The sequence below is a fragment of the Canis lupus genome, chromosome 7, assembly GCF_003254725.2.
Source record: "Canis lupus dingo isolate Sandy chromosome 7, ASM325472v2, whole genome shotgun sequence".
NCBI lineage: Eukaryota > Metazoa > Chordata > Mammalia > Carnivora > Canidae > Canis > Canis lupus.
Window position 1 is genome coordinate 5,218,795 of NC_064249.1, and position 19,335 is coordinate 5,238,129.

The 19,335-nt window shown below is 35.9% G+C and overlaps 1 protein-coding gene and 1 long non-coding RNA gene across 3 annotated transcripts in view; one reads left to right on the forward strand and one right to left on the reverse strand.

Moving 5' to 3' along the window:
- Window positions 1-1,397: 1,397 nt before the first annotated feature.
- The window catches only part of ZBTB41 (zinc finger and BTB domain containing 41), a 43,668-nt gene continuing 25,730 nt past the window's right edge, over window positions 1,398-19,335 (forward strand). Inside the window, exons 1-6 of one of the 2 annotated variants that reach the window (XM_025429728.3) lie at window positions 1,398-1,577; window positions 2,262-3,549; window positions 11,568-11,775; window positions 12,498-12,567; window positions 14,839-14,986; window positions 18,444-18,573. In XM_025429728.3, coding sequence (XP_025285513.1) covers window positions 2,427-3,549; window positions 11,568-11,775; window positions 12,498-12,567; window positions 14,839-14,986; window positions 18,444-18,573 — 1,679 coding nt within the window. In that variant the 5' untranslated portion in view covers window positions 1,398-1,577; window positions 2,262-2,426. Of the gene's footprint in view, window positions 1,585-2,261; window positions 3,550-11,567; window positions 11,776-12,497; window positions 12,568-14,838; window positions 14,987-18,443; window positions 18,574-19,335 lie in introns of both variants that reach the window. The other variant, XM_025429729.3, reaches the window with a different exon arrangement.
- LOC112648293 (uncharacterized) overlaps window positions 18,422-19,335 on the reverse strand; it is a 30,669-nt gene continuing 29,755 nt past the window's right edge. The window contains exon 3 of the long non-coding RNA XR_007411766.1: window positions 18,422-18,549. This is a non-coding gene — a long non-coding RNA (uncharacterized LOC112648293). The remainder of the gene's footprint in view (window positions 18,550-19,335) is intronic.

Below are 19,335 nucleotides of genomic sequence, written 5' to 3' on the forward strand. Positions count from 1 at the left end.
ATCTTCTCTTTCCTTAATAGCCAAATCTTGCCAGAAATTTCTCAACTTTTTAAGTATTCTAATATTCTGAGTTTTGCTCTATTGCTTCTCTTACATTTCACTTTTTTTTCCGTTTCTTTGTATATATTCATTTTTTACTTGGTTTTAACCTCTCTTCTGTTTTAATATGAGAATCCATAATTACACATTTCCATCTCTGTTCTAAGTATTAATAAAATGATAGCTTTCACATCTATTTTCTTAATCTGCTTGGTTATTTTTAGCAATTTCTCACTTATTCATTTTCCTTCAACTCCTCCCTTTATTTAAAAACATTTTAAATATACTTATTTTCTGTTTCCGAGAAATCCAATATCTTCAGGCTTTGTGCATCCGAAGGCTGCAGAGAATGTTTTTATAGTTTTTAGTCTCTTGTTTTTGATGGACTCTCATTTTAGACGGCTGGCTTTTGTGGGAATGAGTCATGCAGGTGACAGGAATCCTTGTCCGGAATTCGTGTGAGTGCTAGGTATTTTCATTAAGGGTTTTAACTATTTTCAAATCAAAGAAAACTTGGGTCAGTCAAGTTTCCTCAAAGTTTCCATCTTCTCGTAGGAGAAACTTTCCACCCCAACTAGTTCTTCCACTGCGAGCGGTGGCCCCTGTAGGCTCCCAGCTATACCTTGTGCATGTAGGAGGTGATGGGTGGCGTGGGGTCACCAGTCTGGTTACCCATTCTGTTTGGCCTCAGGCTCTTATTTTCCTTGCTTCTGCAAAACCGCCTCAACTAGGACCTTGCTACCAAAACTGGGGTCCTCAGCCCAGGGATATCAGCATCACTTGAGACTCTCAGAAATGCCACAGCTTAGGTACCGGCTTCAAAAAGTTGTTCTCGTTGGGTTTTTCTTTCTTTTTGTTGTGCCTGCCTTTCCTGTCCTAACAGCTGTGTACTTGTACGTACAACTGTCCCGATATTTTCTGTGTACATGGAGATGTTAAAAAATAATAATAATAATAATTTTCGGAGCAACCGCGTTAGGGGCTTAAAGCCGAAAAGGACCGAGAGGACCTCAGCCTCTTGCTTAGATGCAGCGCGTCCGCTAAGGCCGGCGTGCGTGCCGCGCCCTGGGTCGCGGGTCACCAAGCAGCGCGGCCACCAGCGCGGAGGAAACCGGTGCGTGCTGTCGCGCCTCCGCCACTTTCCCCGGCGCCCAGCAGGCTCCTCACCCTGCCCCCCCGCACCGTGCCGCAGCCTGGTTTTCCCGCAAAGCCTCGTCCGCGTCAATCACAGCGGGGCCACCAAACCGCCGCGAAAACGCGGAGTAACGGATCCGGGGCGTAGCTAGGGTCCCCTCCCAGGGAGCGGGGAAGGGGGGGCGTACGGAGCATGCGCGCAGGCGGGGTGCGCGCACATGCGCAGTGCAGGCGCGGAGGCTGCGCGCGGGTGACGTGTTCGGCGGCTGCGGGGGCGGCGGGGCGCGGGGCGGGGAGGGAGGGTGAGGCGGGGGGCTGAACCCGGAAGTGGGTAGGCGCTGGAGCGAGCGCGCCCTGAGTGGAGCTGAGCGGCCGGGAGCCGGCGGGGGAGCCCTGGGTCCCCGGTAATGGGTCTGTGGGGCGTTTGCCCGGGGAGACCGGGGTGGGGAGGGTAGCGGGCCGGCGTCGGCGGGCGCGGCGTCCGCCTGGGCCGGGCCTGGGCAGGCTCCTCAGCTTCCCTCCGCCGCCCCGCCGGCGACCCTGCCGCTCCTGCCGGGCGCCCCGCCCGCGGCCGTGCGCTGCGGGCCGTTCAGCCGCGGGACGCTCTCCGTCCCTGAGGAGGTGCGCCCTCCCCGCCCGGGCGACCGGCGGGTCGGCGGGGAGACCGGGGGGTCGCGGCCGCCACGGCCTTATTGTGCCAGCCCGGTGCCCCGAAACCCTGAAGGTAGCGCGCCTCAGCCTGAGACCCGCCGTGATCTTGGAGGGACCCCCCCTTTTTTTTTTTTTTTTTTTTTTTTTGCCCTCTTTTTAACCCATCCCGTTCGTGAATCAGGCCCGAAAGGTGTGCTCCGGCTTCCTTTAAAATTATTCTTTTGTTGCCTGTCTTTTATAACCCGGCCCTCCTCCTTCTCCACCCTAAAACCATAGCCACGGGAGAAGGGAAGGTGTGACTTTATTATAATTTAGTTTTGATTTAGAAAGGATTGGTACGCGGGTGCCGTCAATGGATCTTTAAGACTGTTTTTGCGATGGTCTTTGTTTTTTATTATTACTATTATTATTTTTACGTGTTTCTTCCTCTTTTGCAGACCATGAAACCGTCGGGCACGCCCCTCCAGAAGCTGTTAACCGAGACAATCTAGTTTTTTGGTTTTTCTGTTGTTGTTGTTGTCCTTTTTTTTTTTCTTTTCTTTTTTTAAATACGTCCCTTAAGACACTTATGAAGTTTCTTGTTCTGAAACTGTTGTACTGCAATGAAGAAAAGGAGAAAGGTTACTTCAAATCTTGACGAGAAGATCCACCTGGGCTATCACAAAGATTCTCCAGAAGGCAATGTCGCAGTGGGGTGTGACGAAGTAACCTGTACTCCTTCCCCAGAAAGACCAGCTCCTGAAGCTCTTCACTGCTACCAGGAACTTCCTCCCTCTCCAGATCAGAGAAAACTTTTGAGTTCTTTGCAGTATAACAAGAATCTGCTGAAGTATTTAAACGATGATAGGCAGAAGCACCCGTCCTTCTGTGACTTACTTATCATAGTAGAAGGGAAAGAATTTAGTGCACACAAAGTCGTTGTTGCCGTCGGCAGTAGTTATTTTCATGCGTGTTTGAGCAAAAATCCAAGCACTGATGTTGTCACCCTGGATCACGTAACACACTCCGTTTTTCAGCATCTGCTTGAATTTCTGTACACGTCAGAATTTTTTGTGTACAAATATGAAATACCTCTTGTGTTGGAGGCAGCAAAATTTCTGGACATTATAGATGCAGTGAAGTTGCTAAATAATGAAAATGTTGCCACTTTTCAGACTGAGCTGGCTGAAAAGTCTTCACCGGAAGAAACACTAAGTGAATTAGCTGGAAGACTATCAAATAATCATCAGTGTAAATTCTGTAGTAGACATTTTTGTTACAAAAAGTCTTTAGAAAATCATTTGGCTAAAACCCATAGGTCCCTTTTATTAGGGAAAAAACATGGGTTAAAAATGCTGGAGAGAAGTTTTTCCACAAGGAGATCGAAAAGGAATCGGAAGTGTCCTGTTAAGTTTGATGACACTAGTGATGATGAACAAGAAAGTGGTGATGGGTCAGACCACTTGAATCAAGAAAATTTTGATAAAGAAAAGTCAGACAGGAATGATTCTGAGGACCCTGGAAGTGAATATAATGCTGAAGAAGATGAGCTAGAGGAGGAAATGTCCGATGAATACTCCGACATTGAAGAACAAAGTGAAAAAGATCATAATGATGCAGAAGAGGAACCTGAGCCTGGTGATTCTGTAGGAAATATTCATGAGGGGTTAACTCCTGTAGTCATTCAGAACAGTAACAAAAAAATTTTGCAATGTCCTAAATGTGATAAGACATTTGACCGCATAGGTAAGAAAAGAAAGCTTGTGTTCTGTCTCTAATAACTTTTCCTGATATTTTAAGGGTGATAATTAAAAACGAAGCTTTGAAAGTAACTTTTAGAGGAATATTTAACTAGAGTGGGTGTTTGATAGTGCTTATTTTAACTAGGGTGGGTATTTGATAGTGCCTGTTTTATCTTGTTTTAAATTTGTTTTGATTCAGGAATTTAACTGTTTTTATTAGCTTTTATTTTCCCTACCTCATGTTCCATTAAAAGGTGACAGATCGTTAGTTCAGGTGTTTGGTATGAAAAAACTCCAGACTTAATAATTATGAATGTCGTGCTTTGATTTATATGTTGATTTAATTTCCTAGATAAGTCCTATTTTTTAAGTCCTGGAAAATTGAATTTAGTATAATTGAATTCAACTTAATGATTTGTATACTATTTCCCCTTGAACATGGCTGTATCTGAGTTGCAAGTCTCTAGTTATCTACCTAGTACTGTTTAGAATTGGAATGTTTCAGTTTAGGCTTATAGTTAAGAATAAAACTGAACTGGATATAAATTAATTCTGTAGGTAGAAACTTTAGGAAATGTCTTGATTAGTAGTCTTTATTATAATAACTAGTAACTTTTTCTTTATTAGAAAAGTATATGCAGGAAATGTGATCTATAACCTTAAGTTAAAAAGTATGTAAGTGAACATTTAATTTCAAGAGGTCTAATATTTGCCAGCAAAATAATTTTTGGAGGTGGTTTTACAAGAACTATTCTAATGTAAACTTTTAAACTGCAATAGTTAAGCTATTTCTATATAAATCAAAGTTCAGAAATTTTTAAATATACTCCACCACATAATGTTAAGAGGAACATTGAAGTGCAGCTTGACCTTGTAATATTATTTATGCAGTTTGATATATCCCCATGTATTTCCAGTGTTGAGTTACTTACGTTACTGGTTTAGGTAAAAATTGATTTTATAAGGTATTGGTAATCATTTGCTCTTAAAATATGGGACAGTACACACCCTATGGCATAAGTGGTAACCTCTTACTGCTTTTTATTTTAAGCCTTTGAATCTCCAAGTCAGAATATTTTTGACAATCTAATTTAATAATTACTTACCATTATTTTTACTGTGTTTGAGACTCTGTACAAACATGAATAAAATAATTTCATGAGTAACTCAATTGGAAGAACATAGGAATAAAGGAACTTGCTAAACTCAGGCTTGCTAAACTCAGGCTCTCTTTCTCTCCCTCTTTTTCCCTCTCTCTCACACACAACTGTAAAACAAGTACTGTGAGGGGTATGAGAAGAGAGTATTTTTGGATTGAGATACTAGAGAGCACATTATCTTTTTAGTAGATTCTTCTTTGACTCTATATTCTTAGTACATGCCTCTTCTACTCTCTTAGTTTGACCTGATTTGACTTGAGATGAATAAGCAGGGGTCAGGTCACAAGTGGCATTGTAGGCCTAAACACTTAGATCTCTAAACTATCCTGTTGAATGTGAGGGCTGTGAGATGCTTTAAGAGTAAGAGGAGTTGTATGTTTTCTAATTTCAAGTAAAATTGGAAAACTAAATACTATAATTCATAGTCTCATAACGCTGTCAAGTTCGCTCATAAAAAAACTTGGTAATTTTATTTAGTTTGGCATTTCCTCAAATAATTTTATTATAAGACACTTCTGTGGTGCTTCTTTTAATATCCAAAAAAACCCACTGCAGTTCTTTGCACCCAATTTAGGAAAACACTGCTCAAGATTAAGTTCCCGATATACTAAGAGAAAGGTGTTATGCAGCTTTTTTAACCGAGGGCAGCCCAAATAATTGTGAGAATCAGTAGGTCACATTGTAGACTTACCTGCAGCCTACTTTTCTGAATGTATTGGATATTATACCCTTTTTATCCACCCCTTCTTTTGCTTAAGCCTCACTGGTGCCACTTGCTTTTCCCCAGGACAGAGATAAAGATTGAGATTGAGATTATATCATATTGATTAAAAAAGCTTGAGCAATAGTGAAGTCAGACCACCTGCATTTTTTAATCCAGATCTTGGGCAGCTTACTTAACCTGTCTGTATTTTTGTTTCCTCATAGGTAGAGTGGGATGATGCTGATACAATGCTAGTAGTACCTTCTCATGGAGGTTATTATGAAGATGAAATGGGGTAGTCTTGTGAGTCACTCAGAATACTGTATGAAATTTAGATATTGAAGGAATACTAGCTGCTCTTATTGTTAATCTAGTATAGTTATTACATACCTCTACTAGTAATAAACAAGAAATTACATATTCTGTGTTCTCAAGAATGTTAAAGTTTAATGAGTACATGCAAAAACACAATCATTGCAGTGAAGATAATCGTACCAGGAAAAGTAAAAGGAATCAGTAAAGATTTCATAGAGCAGATAGCATTTGAACTGAGAACTAAAGAATAGGAAAGAATTTACATGGCAAAAGGACTAACACGTGCAAAGATGAGGTATATTGGTTCTGGAAATTGCTGAGGGCTGGGTGATTTCAAGATGGGTGGGGAGGTATAATGAAAATGGTAGATGAAGATTGGCACGTAAGCAGAGGTCAAATTTTGCATGTTTTTCATGCCATATAGAAGAGTTTAGATTTTATCAGTGAGTGATAGAAACTTGAAAAAAATTTGACAAAGGAAATGACAGCCTGCTGAAGTTTTAGGAAGGTCATGATGGCTTCAGTAGGGAGACTGAAATTGGAAAGGACCAGAGGATATTGTAGCCTTGGACCAGGAAGATGAGTAGCATTGAGAATGGGCTGTGGGAAGGGGATAGATCAACAGTTGCACTGAATATAGACTAAGTGGACTGGGTGATGGATAAAAATGGCTACCTAGATTTTTGTTTGTTTATTTCTCATTAGATTTTAAGCCTGAAAATTTTGTGTCTTTTGGTTACTAATTTTTGTTAATACCCTAGGTCATTGCAAGTAGCAAGTTTTCAGTAAGCTCCTATTTAAATGAACTAAATTTAAAGATTGGTGTCTGATGTAACTTTGGACTTGTAAGAGGCCAGTTGGATTTCTTTATAAGCTTCTAACTTTGGTGTTTTGGAGTGGTTTATGAGAATTAATGAATAAGCTGTGAGACCTGCTGGAACCATTAGCTCCAATATGTAGTAGACTAATTGGATTCCATTACTTTGGGTCTTTTATCCTTTCTGATGTATTTAATAGTTGCTTGAAGTGGGACTCCTGATCCAGTTATATTTTTCCTTAGGCTACCAGCTGTCTTGCTCTCAGTATATTCTCATGCAAATAAGAGTCCTTTGACCTTTCCCCCTTAAGGGTGTAAAGTGGGTGAAAAAAACCTAGTGGGTGAAAAGGCAAAAATAGGGAAAAGATGACAGATGGGTGAGAGAAAATTTGGATAATTTATCTTTTTTATTGTGCCTACTGGGAACTAAAATCTTCCCTTGGATTAAATTTATAATCTCTTCTAGAGATAGAAAATACTTTATAGCTTTTTAAAAAATGTGACTCTCTAGACCAACATGACAGAGATTCCACTTTGTTCTTAATACAGAAGAGTTATAATAGTGACACAATTCTTTAAGGCTAAGTAGTTTAGTTAAGTGTTCTTAAGAGTATGCCATGTGAATAAATTCAAGGAATAATAGAAGATTTAGCAATACTAGATACACAATGAGCTAATTTGGGAATATTTCTTTTTGTAAAACTCACAAAATCTGACAGTGGTAATTTTGCATGACTCATGGGGGAATAATAAATTCTTAAGCACAAGGTCAAGTTTTTTCATGTGAAAATTTCTTTAGCCTGGGACACCATTCATATTCGGATTCATTTTAGAAAAATTCTTTGGTTGAAATTTGTTAGTTTATGCATTTTCTTTTGGTAACCAAGAATGGTTGGACATAGTATATTATTCTCTGAAGGGATACTATTTTTTATTGAAAAATTTTTTGAAATGAATATTTTATTTGTTGTTGAATTCTCTACCCACCGCATAAGAAGAAACAAATGTAGGTGTTGACTGTTTATAGGTACCTCCCACACTGCTACCAGTTTTTTTAAAAATGAAATTTCTTTAGAGATTAAAATTTTCCCTTATTTGCCCCTAGAGATCTACCTGACTTTTACGGGTTCAGTGTTTCCTTAGGAGTTGTGTCTCTACTGTTGTTCAGAAATTCAAATCCATAGACATAATTGGCCTTGCAATGCCTGTGTGCATAAAATTGAATTAATAACCTAACAAAAAAGTTTTTTCACTTTAGAGATTCTTAATGTCATAATGAATCATTCAAATACATGTATTTTCATTGGTCTCTCTGGACCCTGCTGGATTTATTTAAATTAATTTTTTTAAATTTTGGATCTTCTGGTTAAATTTATTTTTCTTGGTTAAGCCATAAGTCTATTTGTCTTTAGGAAAATGGAAATTTAATAGTTAAAAGTACTTTTGATTTTTAATTTAACTGTCATTTTGGTGGTTTTGCTATTCAACTACATGTAACTTAATTTGTATTTGCAAGCAAGAAAGAATTTCTTTAATTAAAGGGAAAATGCTTTTAATGATTAACATCTTTTCAGCAAAGGGATTTTCATAGGAAATACAAAATTTGGTGAAAATTTTTTCTTATACTTTAAGATTTGTTGAGTTGCTGTTGTTCACTTGAGTATAAAAATGAGATTTAAACATTAGATGGTTGGTTGTCTTTTAACTAAATGTGCACTGTAATGCCCAGTTAGGAGTGGGCCTTTTCTAAAAAAAAAAAAAAAAAAAAAGTTATTTATTGAAAAATCACACTTTATACTCTTGATTTGTGTGACTTTTAACTAACTGTGCACTGTTAAGAGTGGGCCTTTTCTAAAAAAAAAAAAAAAAAAAGTTAATCATTGAAAAATCATACTATATACTCTTGATTTGTTTACACTTTTTTTTTTACCACAAGTATGTGTCACATAATTTGAAAAACAAATTTAATAAAAATGAATTGTGAAAACTTTCACAATCAAGGAAACCTTTTTAATTCCTTGCGATGATCTCAATCTTTTCAAAATTAAAATTGTGGGATTTTAGTACATATTAATAATATTTGGATTCTGAAGTTATATCTAATTGATGTGTAATAAAGTTTAAGAAATCTAATACATGCATGCCTTTTTATAATAATAGAAAAAGAATAAGATCAACTCAGAAAACATTTTCCCAAAGATATTATAACAGTAATGTCTGGTTATACCCTGTAAAGGTAATATGAATCAGTATTTTGGATAGTTCAAGTTCAGAGATGCATATCTAATATACATATTTACACATGTGCTCATACATAAATTGAAACAAAAACATTGCACAAAAATAATGTGAATATGCTCTGGTATTTTTTACTCTATTCTGTTCCTTTCTAATCCTTCCAAATTCTGTTCACAACCTAAGGAATTTATTTCATGAACACTAATGATCTTTAGTTTGTAAAACACTTGATTTAAGCCATAAGAGTTCAGATCTTCTTCTGTAGGACCCACTTATTTGTGACATTTCAGATTTCACTTTGGGACACACAAGAACACCTTTCCCCCAATAAATTCCAGTATTAAATCTCATCCCTTGAACACAGCAGAGGAAGTGGTGGTCGTAGGTTGTGTGTATATATGTACAAATGGAGAATATCTCCCATCAGTGGCAGAGAGAAGACAGAGATGCTAGGCTATTTTAACAACGTAAGGGAAAAAGTGAAGTTCTTAGACTTTTTCCAGAGAGCTGAAACCCCAGTTTGATCTATTATAATATATATTCATAAGTCAGCTATACCCGTATCTATATTTGAAGGATACTTACAGGTGTGTATTGTGACTAGTAACCACATAATAATAGTAATAGATGACTAACATTTATCAGTGCTTACTAAATGCTGGAATGTTTTAAGCATTGTATATATATTAACTCATGTACTTCTCGCAACCCCATGCAGTATTCATAAACTGAGAGAGGTTAAATAATTAGCTTAGTTAAGGTCACACAGCTAGTTTAGCAAGTGACCAAACACTTGAGTTTCCTGACTGTATGTATGTAAATAGTGCATCCACCATCATCTGTGTGGTCTATACATCAGTACTTAATGGATTTTTCATCATACTTCAGTTTTTCTTTGCTTGTAATTGTCAGCTTTCCCCCTCCCTTGAGAAAAATACTTTGGTTCCCTTTTCTGGGTATTCCGTATGTAAGTGTAGTGGAATTAATTTTTAGGTAATAAACTAGGTGTTTATTAAGCTTAAACATATATAGATGTATGTAATAGAATGGTGAACTCATTTATTTCACTAAGAAAAATAATTACAATTATCTGTTTTCCTCATTGGTCTGGAATATTTGGGTTTTTTCCTAATTTCCATGATATGTATATAATTTTTTCTAAGTATATAACTGAAATGCTATATTTACATTAGCATTGGCCTAAAGAAAAATTTATACACTTATTTTGCTGAGCAAAGGTAAGCTTTTAATTGACCACTGCTGTTACTAGTAATATTTTTTCTTATTTTTATTGCTTTCCGCTCAGAAGTATCTTTCATCGAAATTTCTACTTTAAGTTACTAGATGTGCACATTCACAGCTTTGATTACAGAGTAATAATAACAATTGATAGCTCATACTGTATCATTGTTAGAAGTGTTTTAATATGTATTGATTCATTTATTCCTATGACAATCATATGAGGTAAGTATTTTCATTTCATTTTTTTCAGCTGAGAAGGATTTGAGGCATAGAAAGGTTATTTGTCCAAGGTTCCATAGCCTGTTATTTTAAAAGCCAGCATTTATATCTAGGTGCATAAATCCAGGGTCTGTGCCCTTACCTGTGATGCTGTTCTGTCTCTGGACTTTAGAAATTTCTGTTCTACATAATAATATGAAAAATTTTTAGTCAAAATAGGAGTATAAATGAAAATTAAGCCAAAACGTATCTTTTTATTTCATTTTTTATTGTAACTTTTTCCCCTGGAAAGTTCATGTTAAAATTCTTTTTTTTTTTCCCTGTTGGAGAAACCTGTAACATTTGTACAGAATTTAGATATGTATTCAGATTATAATACAAATCTCACATTAGTATGACTTTGGGTGTCTATGCATTATACCAGCTCATCTTTCCTTTTCCTGCTTTCTTTGGTACTGCCCACATATGTTGGCTTTAGCAGTTTAATGTTAAGCATGCATCAAGTACAGGTGATTTGTTTTCTAATGTCTTATAAGTTGGAGAGATCTTACATGAATATACTGTAGTAAAGTATAGGTTTTGTTGAGTATTCTAGATTTGTGGTACCCTTTCCAGACTACCTTCTGTGGAAAGATAGATAAAACTGTCAAGAATTCTAAGATACATAAGCATATTATTTTTCCTTTTGAAAAAAAAAATTATTTGACAGAGAAAGAGCAAGCACAGGCAGGGGGAATGGCAGGGGAAGAGGGAGAAGCAGGCTTCCTACTGAGCTGGGAGCCTGATGTGGGGCTCTATCCCAGGACCCCAGGATCATGACCTGAGCCGAAGGCACACACTTGACTGAGCCACCCACACAGTCCTTATTTCGCCTTTTTAAGATATTTTTAAAAGGACTGTCAAATCTGAAAATTTTTTTCAATTCATGCATATACATACTAAAAGTGAAGTTAAAAATAGTAAATCTTAAGTGACAAGTAGAATTTTGCTGAAGGTCAATTTTAAATTAAAAAAATATATATATTAAAGTATTTAAGTTCAGTGAATTTGCCAACAGAATTTTAAGCAAATTTACTCAAGTCTTAATTTTTAAAATACCTAAACATGAATAATTGTTTTTCAGTGACCCTAGTTTTCAAGGAAAGCAGTACAATCAAAGTAATAAGTCTTAAGGTTTATCAGAGATCTATATTTAGGTAAACTTTTTGAATTTTGTGTGTGGGTGTGTGTATTAAATGTTATTAATCATGGGATTTTATTTCACTGTCAAATTTGAGTCACTGTGTACTAATATACTGAATGTAATTTTAACTTCTCTCTTTTTATAGGGAAATATGAGAGCCACACACGTGTTCACACAGGTGAGAAGCCCTTTGAGTGTGATATTTGTCACCAGCGCTATTCGACAAAATCTAACCTAACTGTTCACAGAAAGAAGCACAGTAATGAAACAGAATTTCATAAGAAGGAGCACAAGTGCCCTTACTGTAATAAACTTCATGCAAGCAAGAAGACTTTAGCCAAGCATGTTAAGAGGCAAGTATTATCTTGCTTCCATAATATACTTTATTGTGCCTTCTAATTTAAATATGGAGTAAGCTAAAAACAACTATGGGATGCTTGTCTCCAATTCTTATTTTGCTTAATATTTTGCAAACATTTCTGATTACAAATATATTTGATTACAAATTTAGTAAGAGCAGCAAATGTTTGTTTTTTATTAATGCTATTGAGATGAATCTTTTTGATGTTGAAACAGGAACTAGAGAAGTTTAAGATGGTATTTTAGTCCTCCTGTTTTTTATTTTGGGTTTTGACAGGCGTATTTTCAAAATACATGGTTTTAGAACTTAGGAAACTTATTCTTTGTGCTCAACTTTGTCTTTGGTGTATAAAAATTTGTGAGAGAAAGCATGTTTAGTACAGTATTGCATATTTAATTTTAAGAAAGGAAATTTACTGAAATTTGGACCAAAAAAAACCATAAATCAAGCAAATTATCTTAAAGATTATCTGTGAATAGCTAGGTTCCTGAATGTATTTAAAATATCAGACTTTTCATTGACTATTTCTGCATAAATTTGGGCATATACATTTTTTAAATGTTAACAATACATATATTCTTAAGGTAATTTACATGTGCTTTTCTCTTTATGAAAGAAATCAGTGCCTGATTCTTACAATCACTGTCGACAGATTATATGGAATATGAACTTAGCTAATATAATCTTTTCCTAATAGTCTTTTTTTCCTTATAGATTTCATCCTGAAAATGCACAAGAATTTATCTCCATTAAGAAGACCAAGAGTGAAAGTTGGAAATGTGATGTAAGAGCTTTTAATTTGTAGTAGAAAACCAAAATCAATGTAATGTTACCTCTGGGGAAAGTAATTAGATTTTAAAGTAATATAAACCTAGCTTATCTCACTTTTGGAATCTTTCTTTTGTACAAAGTTGTCCTAATATTTTCAAGTTAAACCCCATAAGGGTTAGTTTTTAGATGGTAGACCTGATGGAAATCTTATTTTTTATTTTTAATGCAACCACCATAGCATGTGCTTATAGTTGTGTATATAAACTGACATTGCTATGTAAGTAGGAGTTAAAACGTTAGAATTTTCCCCCCACATCTGGTTATTTGTCTCAAAACTTAGTGGCTTTTAACAACCGTTTTATTATATCCCACCATTTTGTGGGTCAGTAATCTAAATTTGGAGCATAGCTTTGCTAGGTAATTCCATTCCACCTGGTGTCAACTGAAGCACTCAGTTCTTTTCAGGTGATATAGGTGGTCTGGTATGGTCTTGTCTGGTTTGGACCCACTTCGAAGTGGCTTACACACACGGGTGGAATTTGTTGGCTGACAAGCTGCTCAGCAAGCACAGTTGGCTAGGGACCTTGATTCTTCTCCAGAAGTAGTCTCTTCGTGAGGCTACTTAATCTTCTTTCTAGGATGGTAGCTAAGCTCCAAGAAGCCCAGGTTAAACTATCAGCATTTTTATTTAAAAGGTTTATTTATTTTTAGAGTGAGAATGCTTCTGCGTGCATGCATGCACAAGGAGAGGGAGAGAATCTCAAGAAGACTCCCCACCAAGTGCAGAACCCGAGCTGGGGCTCGGTCCCTTGACCCAGAGATGACAGCCCAAGCCGAAATCAGGAGTCAGATACTTAACCAACTGAGCCACCCAGGAACCCCAAAATGATCAGACTTTTTATGGGCTAGCTTCAGAAATCAGACAGCGTCATTCTCAACACATTCTTTTGTTTAAACAGGTTACTACAGCTAGATCAGATTTAAGGGGATAGGAATTAGTTTCTGTTTTTCCAGTAGTAGCAAAGAATAGTTAGATCCCTCTTCTGCCACAACCCCTAAAATACTTTTTCATTATTCAGGTAAATATTGTTTGAAGAAGTCATAAGCTATCATTTGTCTTCCTTATTTTTGGGCTTCAATTTATATATACAGCAAAATTACCACCATTTCTCTAATTTCAGCTTCCAGGAATTGAAGTTAATTACTGTTTGGATCTACATAAGTTGCTTTCTTCTCCTTACTAAGTTTCATCATCAACTATAAAATGATAAAAATGATACATACTTCACAGGGTTATTGTGAGAATTAAGTAAAATAAACCATTAATTATTTAGCATTGTGCCTAGTATATAGTACATGTTATATTGTTCTTGTCCTTGTTGTTGTCGTTGTTGTCACAGCAGCCCCTTTCCCCCCCTTTGAATAAAAGAAAATTAAGACTTTAGTTTTTTAGAGCAATTCAAGTTTTATAGCATAATTTTTGAGGAAAGTATAGTGACTTCTTCCCATATACCCTCTGCCTCTAAAAATGTATATTTGCCCCCATTATCAGCATCCCCTCAAAGTGGTATATCTGTCACAGTATTGAACCTACATTGACCTCCCCCTTTTTAAATCTCATGTCTGCCAGACTTTTTTAAAAAGCTCTTCCTTTTGGCCATTTCAAGAGATAAACTCTAAAACTATTTTCTGTGGTTTCTTATTCTTATTCCCAATTAAATATATGGCAACAATAATAAAACCTTTTATTCATGACATGTGATTTAAAATACAAATTTGGGACACCTAGGTGGCTCAGTAGTTGAGCATCTGCCTTTGGCTCAGGTCATGATCCTGGGATCGAGTCTTGCATCAAGCTCCCCACAGGGATCCTGCTTCTCCCTCTGCCTATGTCTCTGCCTCTCTTTCTATATCTCTCATGAATAAATAAATAACAATCTTTAAAAAGTAATAAAAAATAAAAATATACATTTAACAGATTTTAGAAATCTTGACTAGAATGAAGATATTAAGAGTACTGTGTAATCCTAGAAATTATCCTATTAGAAACGTAAGGAGTTGAAATTCAGCTACCTTTAGTACAAATTTAAAATAATTCCATACTATAATTTCTTCATGGCATTTTTTTCCCTGCACAATTAGAATTTGATTATACTTTTGGTAACTTTTCTGTTGGGAAAAATTTCTCTAGCTACTTGAATTTGTATGTTTGTTTCTCATCATGAGCTTGGTATTTTAACTTTTAATTCAAGTACCTTTATATTTTGTGTACATTTTCTTTTAGATTTGTAAGAAGTCTTTTACTCGAAGACCACACTTGGAGGAACATATGATTCTACATTCTCAAGATAAGCCTTTTAAGTGTACCTATTGCGAAGAACATTTCAAATCACGATTTGCACGGTTAAAGCATCAAGAAAAGTTCCATCTGGGTAAGCAAATTACTTTTTCTAAGAGCAGTCATAGCAATTATTTTTTATATATATATTTTTAAGATTTTATTTATTTATTTTAGTAGGGGAGGGGCAGAGGGAGAAGGAAAGAATCTTAGGCAGACTCTGCACTAAGCACAGAGCCCTACATGGGGCTCGATCTCACAACCCTGTGATTGTGGCCTGAGCCAAAATCAAGAGTCAGACGCAAGACTCACTGAGCCGCGCAAGCACCCCAGTAATAGGAATTATTGAGTATCACACCATGCTGGAGGAGCCTGCTGCTGTTGAACCACTTAGGAGAAGGAAGTCAGATAAATTGGGAGAAATACGGGATGTGCTGCTGTTCTTGCAGATGAGTAAATGTGTTTATTTTCTGTTTTGGTGGCAGATGTGTCTGTGATCATAAACTGCATTCAATCAGTTCATTCATTGTTGGATAGGTCTGTGAGTGCTTGAATAACGCATTTTTGTTTTGGAAAAAACTCATTTTTCAGGGAATGAAATGAACCCTAGTATATGTGGAATTTAGTATTATATTTGACAAATCCTCTCTCTAGTGCTTCTGGCCAAGGTGGAAACTTGTATGCTAGATGGTAGTACAATTAGTTACATTTAAGACAGTTAATACAGGTAAAGAATTACTGTCATCCAAAGTAGAGACCATTTGTTCTGCAGCATTGGTGATATAGTGGTGAGCATAGCTGCCTTTCAAACAGAAGGCAGCCTTTTCCCTATTCAATTTACATAAAAATGTATACTTCATGCCTATGAAATTTGTAGATGACATAAAGCTGGCAGAGCTAGTTAATAGAGCAGAAAATAAAAATGTAAAAAAAAAAATCTTTGTGCTATAGAAAAGTTAAAATTAAGAGTAAATACAAAATCATAAACGTGGGAATTATCTGACTTTTAGTCATTGGGGATTGAGGAACTGTAAATGGTATAAAATCCAAACTCCTCTATTTATAGATGGGCTTAAAAGCAAAAGTTTTTAAAGCACAATCTGAACCAATAATGTCATATGACTGACTAAAATCACTGTAGTTTCAAACTATATTAATAAAAATCTATTGTTCAGAATCAGGGAGATAATTATCTCACTGATTTTAAGTTCATCTGGAACATTGCGTTCATTTCTGGATACCAACAATCAAGATGGATATTGACAAGTACGTTCTCAAGAGGTGGGTAATTACGGTGACACAGGGTCTTAAAATTACGTGAAAGAACCTTGAAATATGTTGTCGGGGAAAGGTAGATAGCACAACTGTGTAATAAGGAACCCTTAATCTTTACAATTCTGGTATATAAGACAATGTATGCTGGAAGACTATTTTTTTTAGCTTTAGTATTTTATGAGTTGCCTTTAGTAAGTCGTTCTATCAGAGTATCTCATCTTAGGATTCCTAAGAAGCCATCATATGAAGCAGTTTTTATACTTAGCAGAATGTAGTTGGAGACATATTCATGGTTGCATGTTGCATGTGAGAAATTTCTTTTTAAAGAGTTTCTCTTGTGAAATTGGTAGGCTTCTTCCTTTTTGAGATGAAAACCATAGATAATCTTTTTTTGTCCCATGTTATAGAAACATCATAGCAAAATATAATTTTATGGTTAACATATTTGCTTCCACTTCCTTTTCTGTTCTTGATTTGCTAAATAAATACATAATTTAGTAAATACATAGGTATTCTAAGTCGACCTAAGTAGACATCCTAAGGCATAGGTTTAGTTTTAATTTAGAAATTTTTTTAAGTATTGGAACTTACAAATTGAAGTAACTTAGCTTGCACACAATAGTTATTTTTCCTGTCAGTAAAATTATACAAGCAGATCCTTGAACAGATAGCAGTTAGAATTGTTAAAGAAAGCATTCCTAAAGGGTGGTTGAACAAGAACTATGTGTGTATATGTTTTATGTATGTACATATAATACGTAATATATACATTTCATATGTATGTACACACATACCACCTCTATGCTTCTATTTACCTGAATCACTGTATGTTATGTGATGGATGGATGTACATTCAGGTCTGAGGTATCGCCCAAGAATTTGCATTTCTGCAAGATCCCAGGTGATGCTGATGCAGTTGGTCCACATACCACACACCTGTGTATTACTGCTTTAGGTCATTCAAAGCCATACTTGCACTACGTACATTAGGATTATATATTCTGTAAATCAAAGGGAGAGAGATTTCTAAGGAATACAGTCTGAACAGTCAGAGTAGAAGAATTTTTAATATATCTCTATGTATAAGTATAAAAATCGTAATTGGCTTTAAAGTCAAATCTTCTAATTTTATCCTATTTAGAGAGTTGGCATGAAAAACTCCTTTAGTAACTTCCCAGCCTAGCTTCAAGTTCAAGGAGGTTCAACTGCATGCAAAACTGGGTATCCAATATAGGGGAAAGAATGTAGGTATTTCTTCTGAAGAACTGGTAAGTAACCGAATGTGAAAGAGAATACTCCGTTCTTTCTTTACCCAGCTGGAGCCTTCAGGAATACATAGTTATTTTACTCTTGGCCTAACGTACACTTGCCATAACATACTCATCTTGGTGCTTTTATTTGCTTTATCTTTTTATCTTTAACTGTGCAAATGTTGAATCTCTTTTTTCCAGCCTCTTGAAGGTTTTGTTTTTTTGTTTTTTTGTTTTTTTGGTGAAGAGTTGTAAGAGGAGATGGAGGGATTTTCCCTAACACTACTTTACTTAACCCAGTGCTAGTAATGAATTAAAAATCAATAAATACTTGTTGAAGAGTTAATAGATGAATAAAAGGTTCAGATCTCATGGAAGATGAAATATTGGGGATTTTAAATGAGAATATGTTAAAGAAGCTTAATACATTTTGAGGTCATCTCTCAAAAACATGTTGAAACTCCCCCAAAACTATTGCAGCTACTGAACAATTTTGCTTATAGATATGCTTATGAATTCCTGTGTCCAAATGCCTTTTCTTTCCCTTGTTCTATTATGATTAATTTCTCATTAGAGTTCACAGTAGAGTTTACAGTATTTTCATCATTAAAAATTTGTGGTTTTGAGGAACAACAGTAAATTTCCAGATTATGAACTCTGCAGATGCCTTTATTCTTCCAAAGTTTCTCAGTAACTTCCTTTCTGGCATATGACTGTTTTTTTTACTTTGTTCCAGTCTGATTTCAAACTAGGACTTGGCCATTTCAATTTATTAACTCGTTAGGTTATTCATCATTTATTATATTAGACGGCACACCCTAAACTCAGCTCTGGGCATATAGAGATGATTGTTAACTTGTCTTAGGAATAAACAATCTAGAAGAGAAGAGAAAACTATAAATGAATAAGTACATTGTTTATAATACATGCACTTACAGTGGTAGGTATACATTCATAAATACCTATCATTTAACTTCATATCTATTCTTTATAAACTTTTAATGTACACTCTTCTTTCCTTTTTAGGTCCTTTTCCATGTGATATATGTGGCCGCCAGTTTAATGACACTGGAAATTTGAAACGCCATATAGAATGTACCCATGGTGGGAAGAGAAAATGGACTTGCTTTATCTGTGGAAAATCAGTACGAGAAAGGTGAGGAATCATCTACACTCCCAGTATAATCTTGGTACTGTTATATAGAAATAGTTAACAAATATAGTTTATAACGATTTAGATAATGCCAGATATAAGTTACTTAAATTATACTTTAATTTGAAATTTAAGGACAGAAGAAGAAATTACATAAAATGTTATAGAAGATGATATGAAGTTAGGATTTGCAGGTTATATGGTAACTTTAACATAGATTCCACTTTGTCTCTTTCTGAAACCCCATTAAAACTACATTAAAGGTTATTGATTGATTAGCTGATTTAAAAGACAGTAAGCTACAAAGATAGGGAGAACAGAAATGTGAAAAGAGCAACACAGATTTGGAAGCTAGAAAGCAGATAGATCAGTGGAAACTGACTTAGCAGATCTAAGAAAGACAAATCCCAAGGTGGCAGTGGACAACTCAAGAACATAGTTTACACCATAGAATCCACGAAAGGTATAGGAGTGGGCAGTATCCGATACCTTTGGAACTAGGGCGAAGGAAGACAGAACAGGGAGCATTGGAGTAAAAAAAAAAACAAAACAAAACTTTAGAAGTTAGATTATTTGGATTTTCTTCTGCCACCCGCACAGGTAATTGCTGCTGGGCTCTTACCTCTATCCCAACTTAGCAGATATCTGGTGGAGTATACCATGTTGTTAGATGGTGAATGCATTCTGAATGTTTAAAGCAGTGAGCCCCAGGCCTTGTCCCTGCGGACATCTTGGATTTTCGATTTTACCCCTCACGCAGTAGAT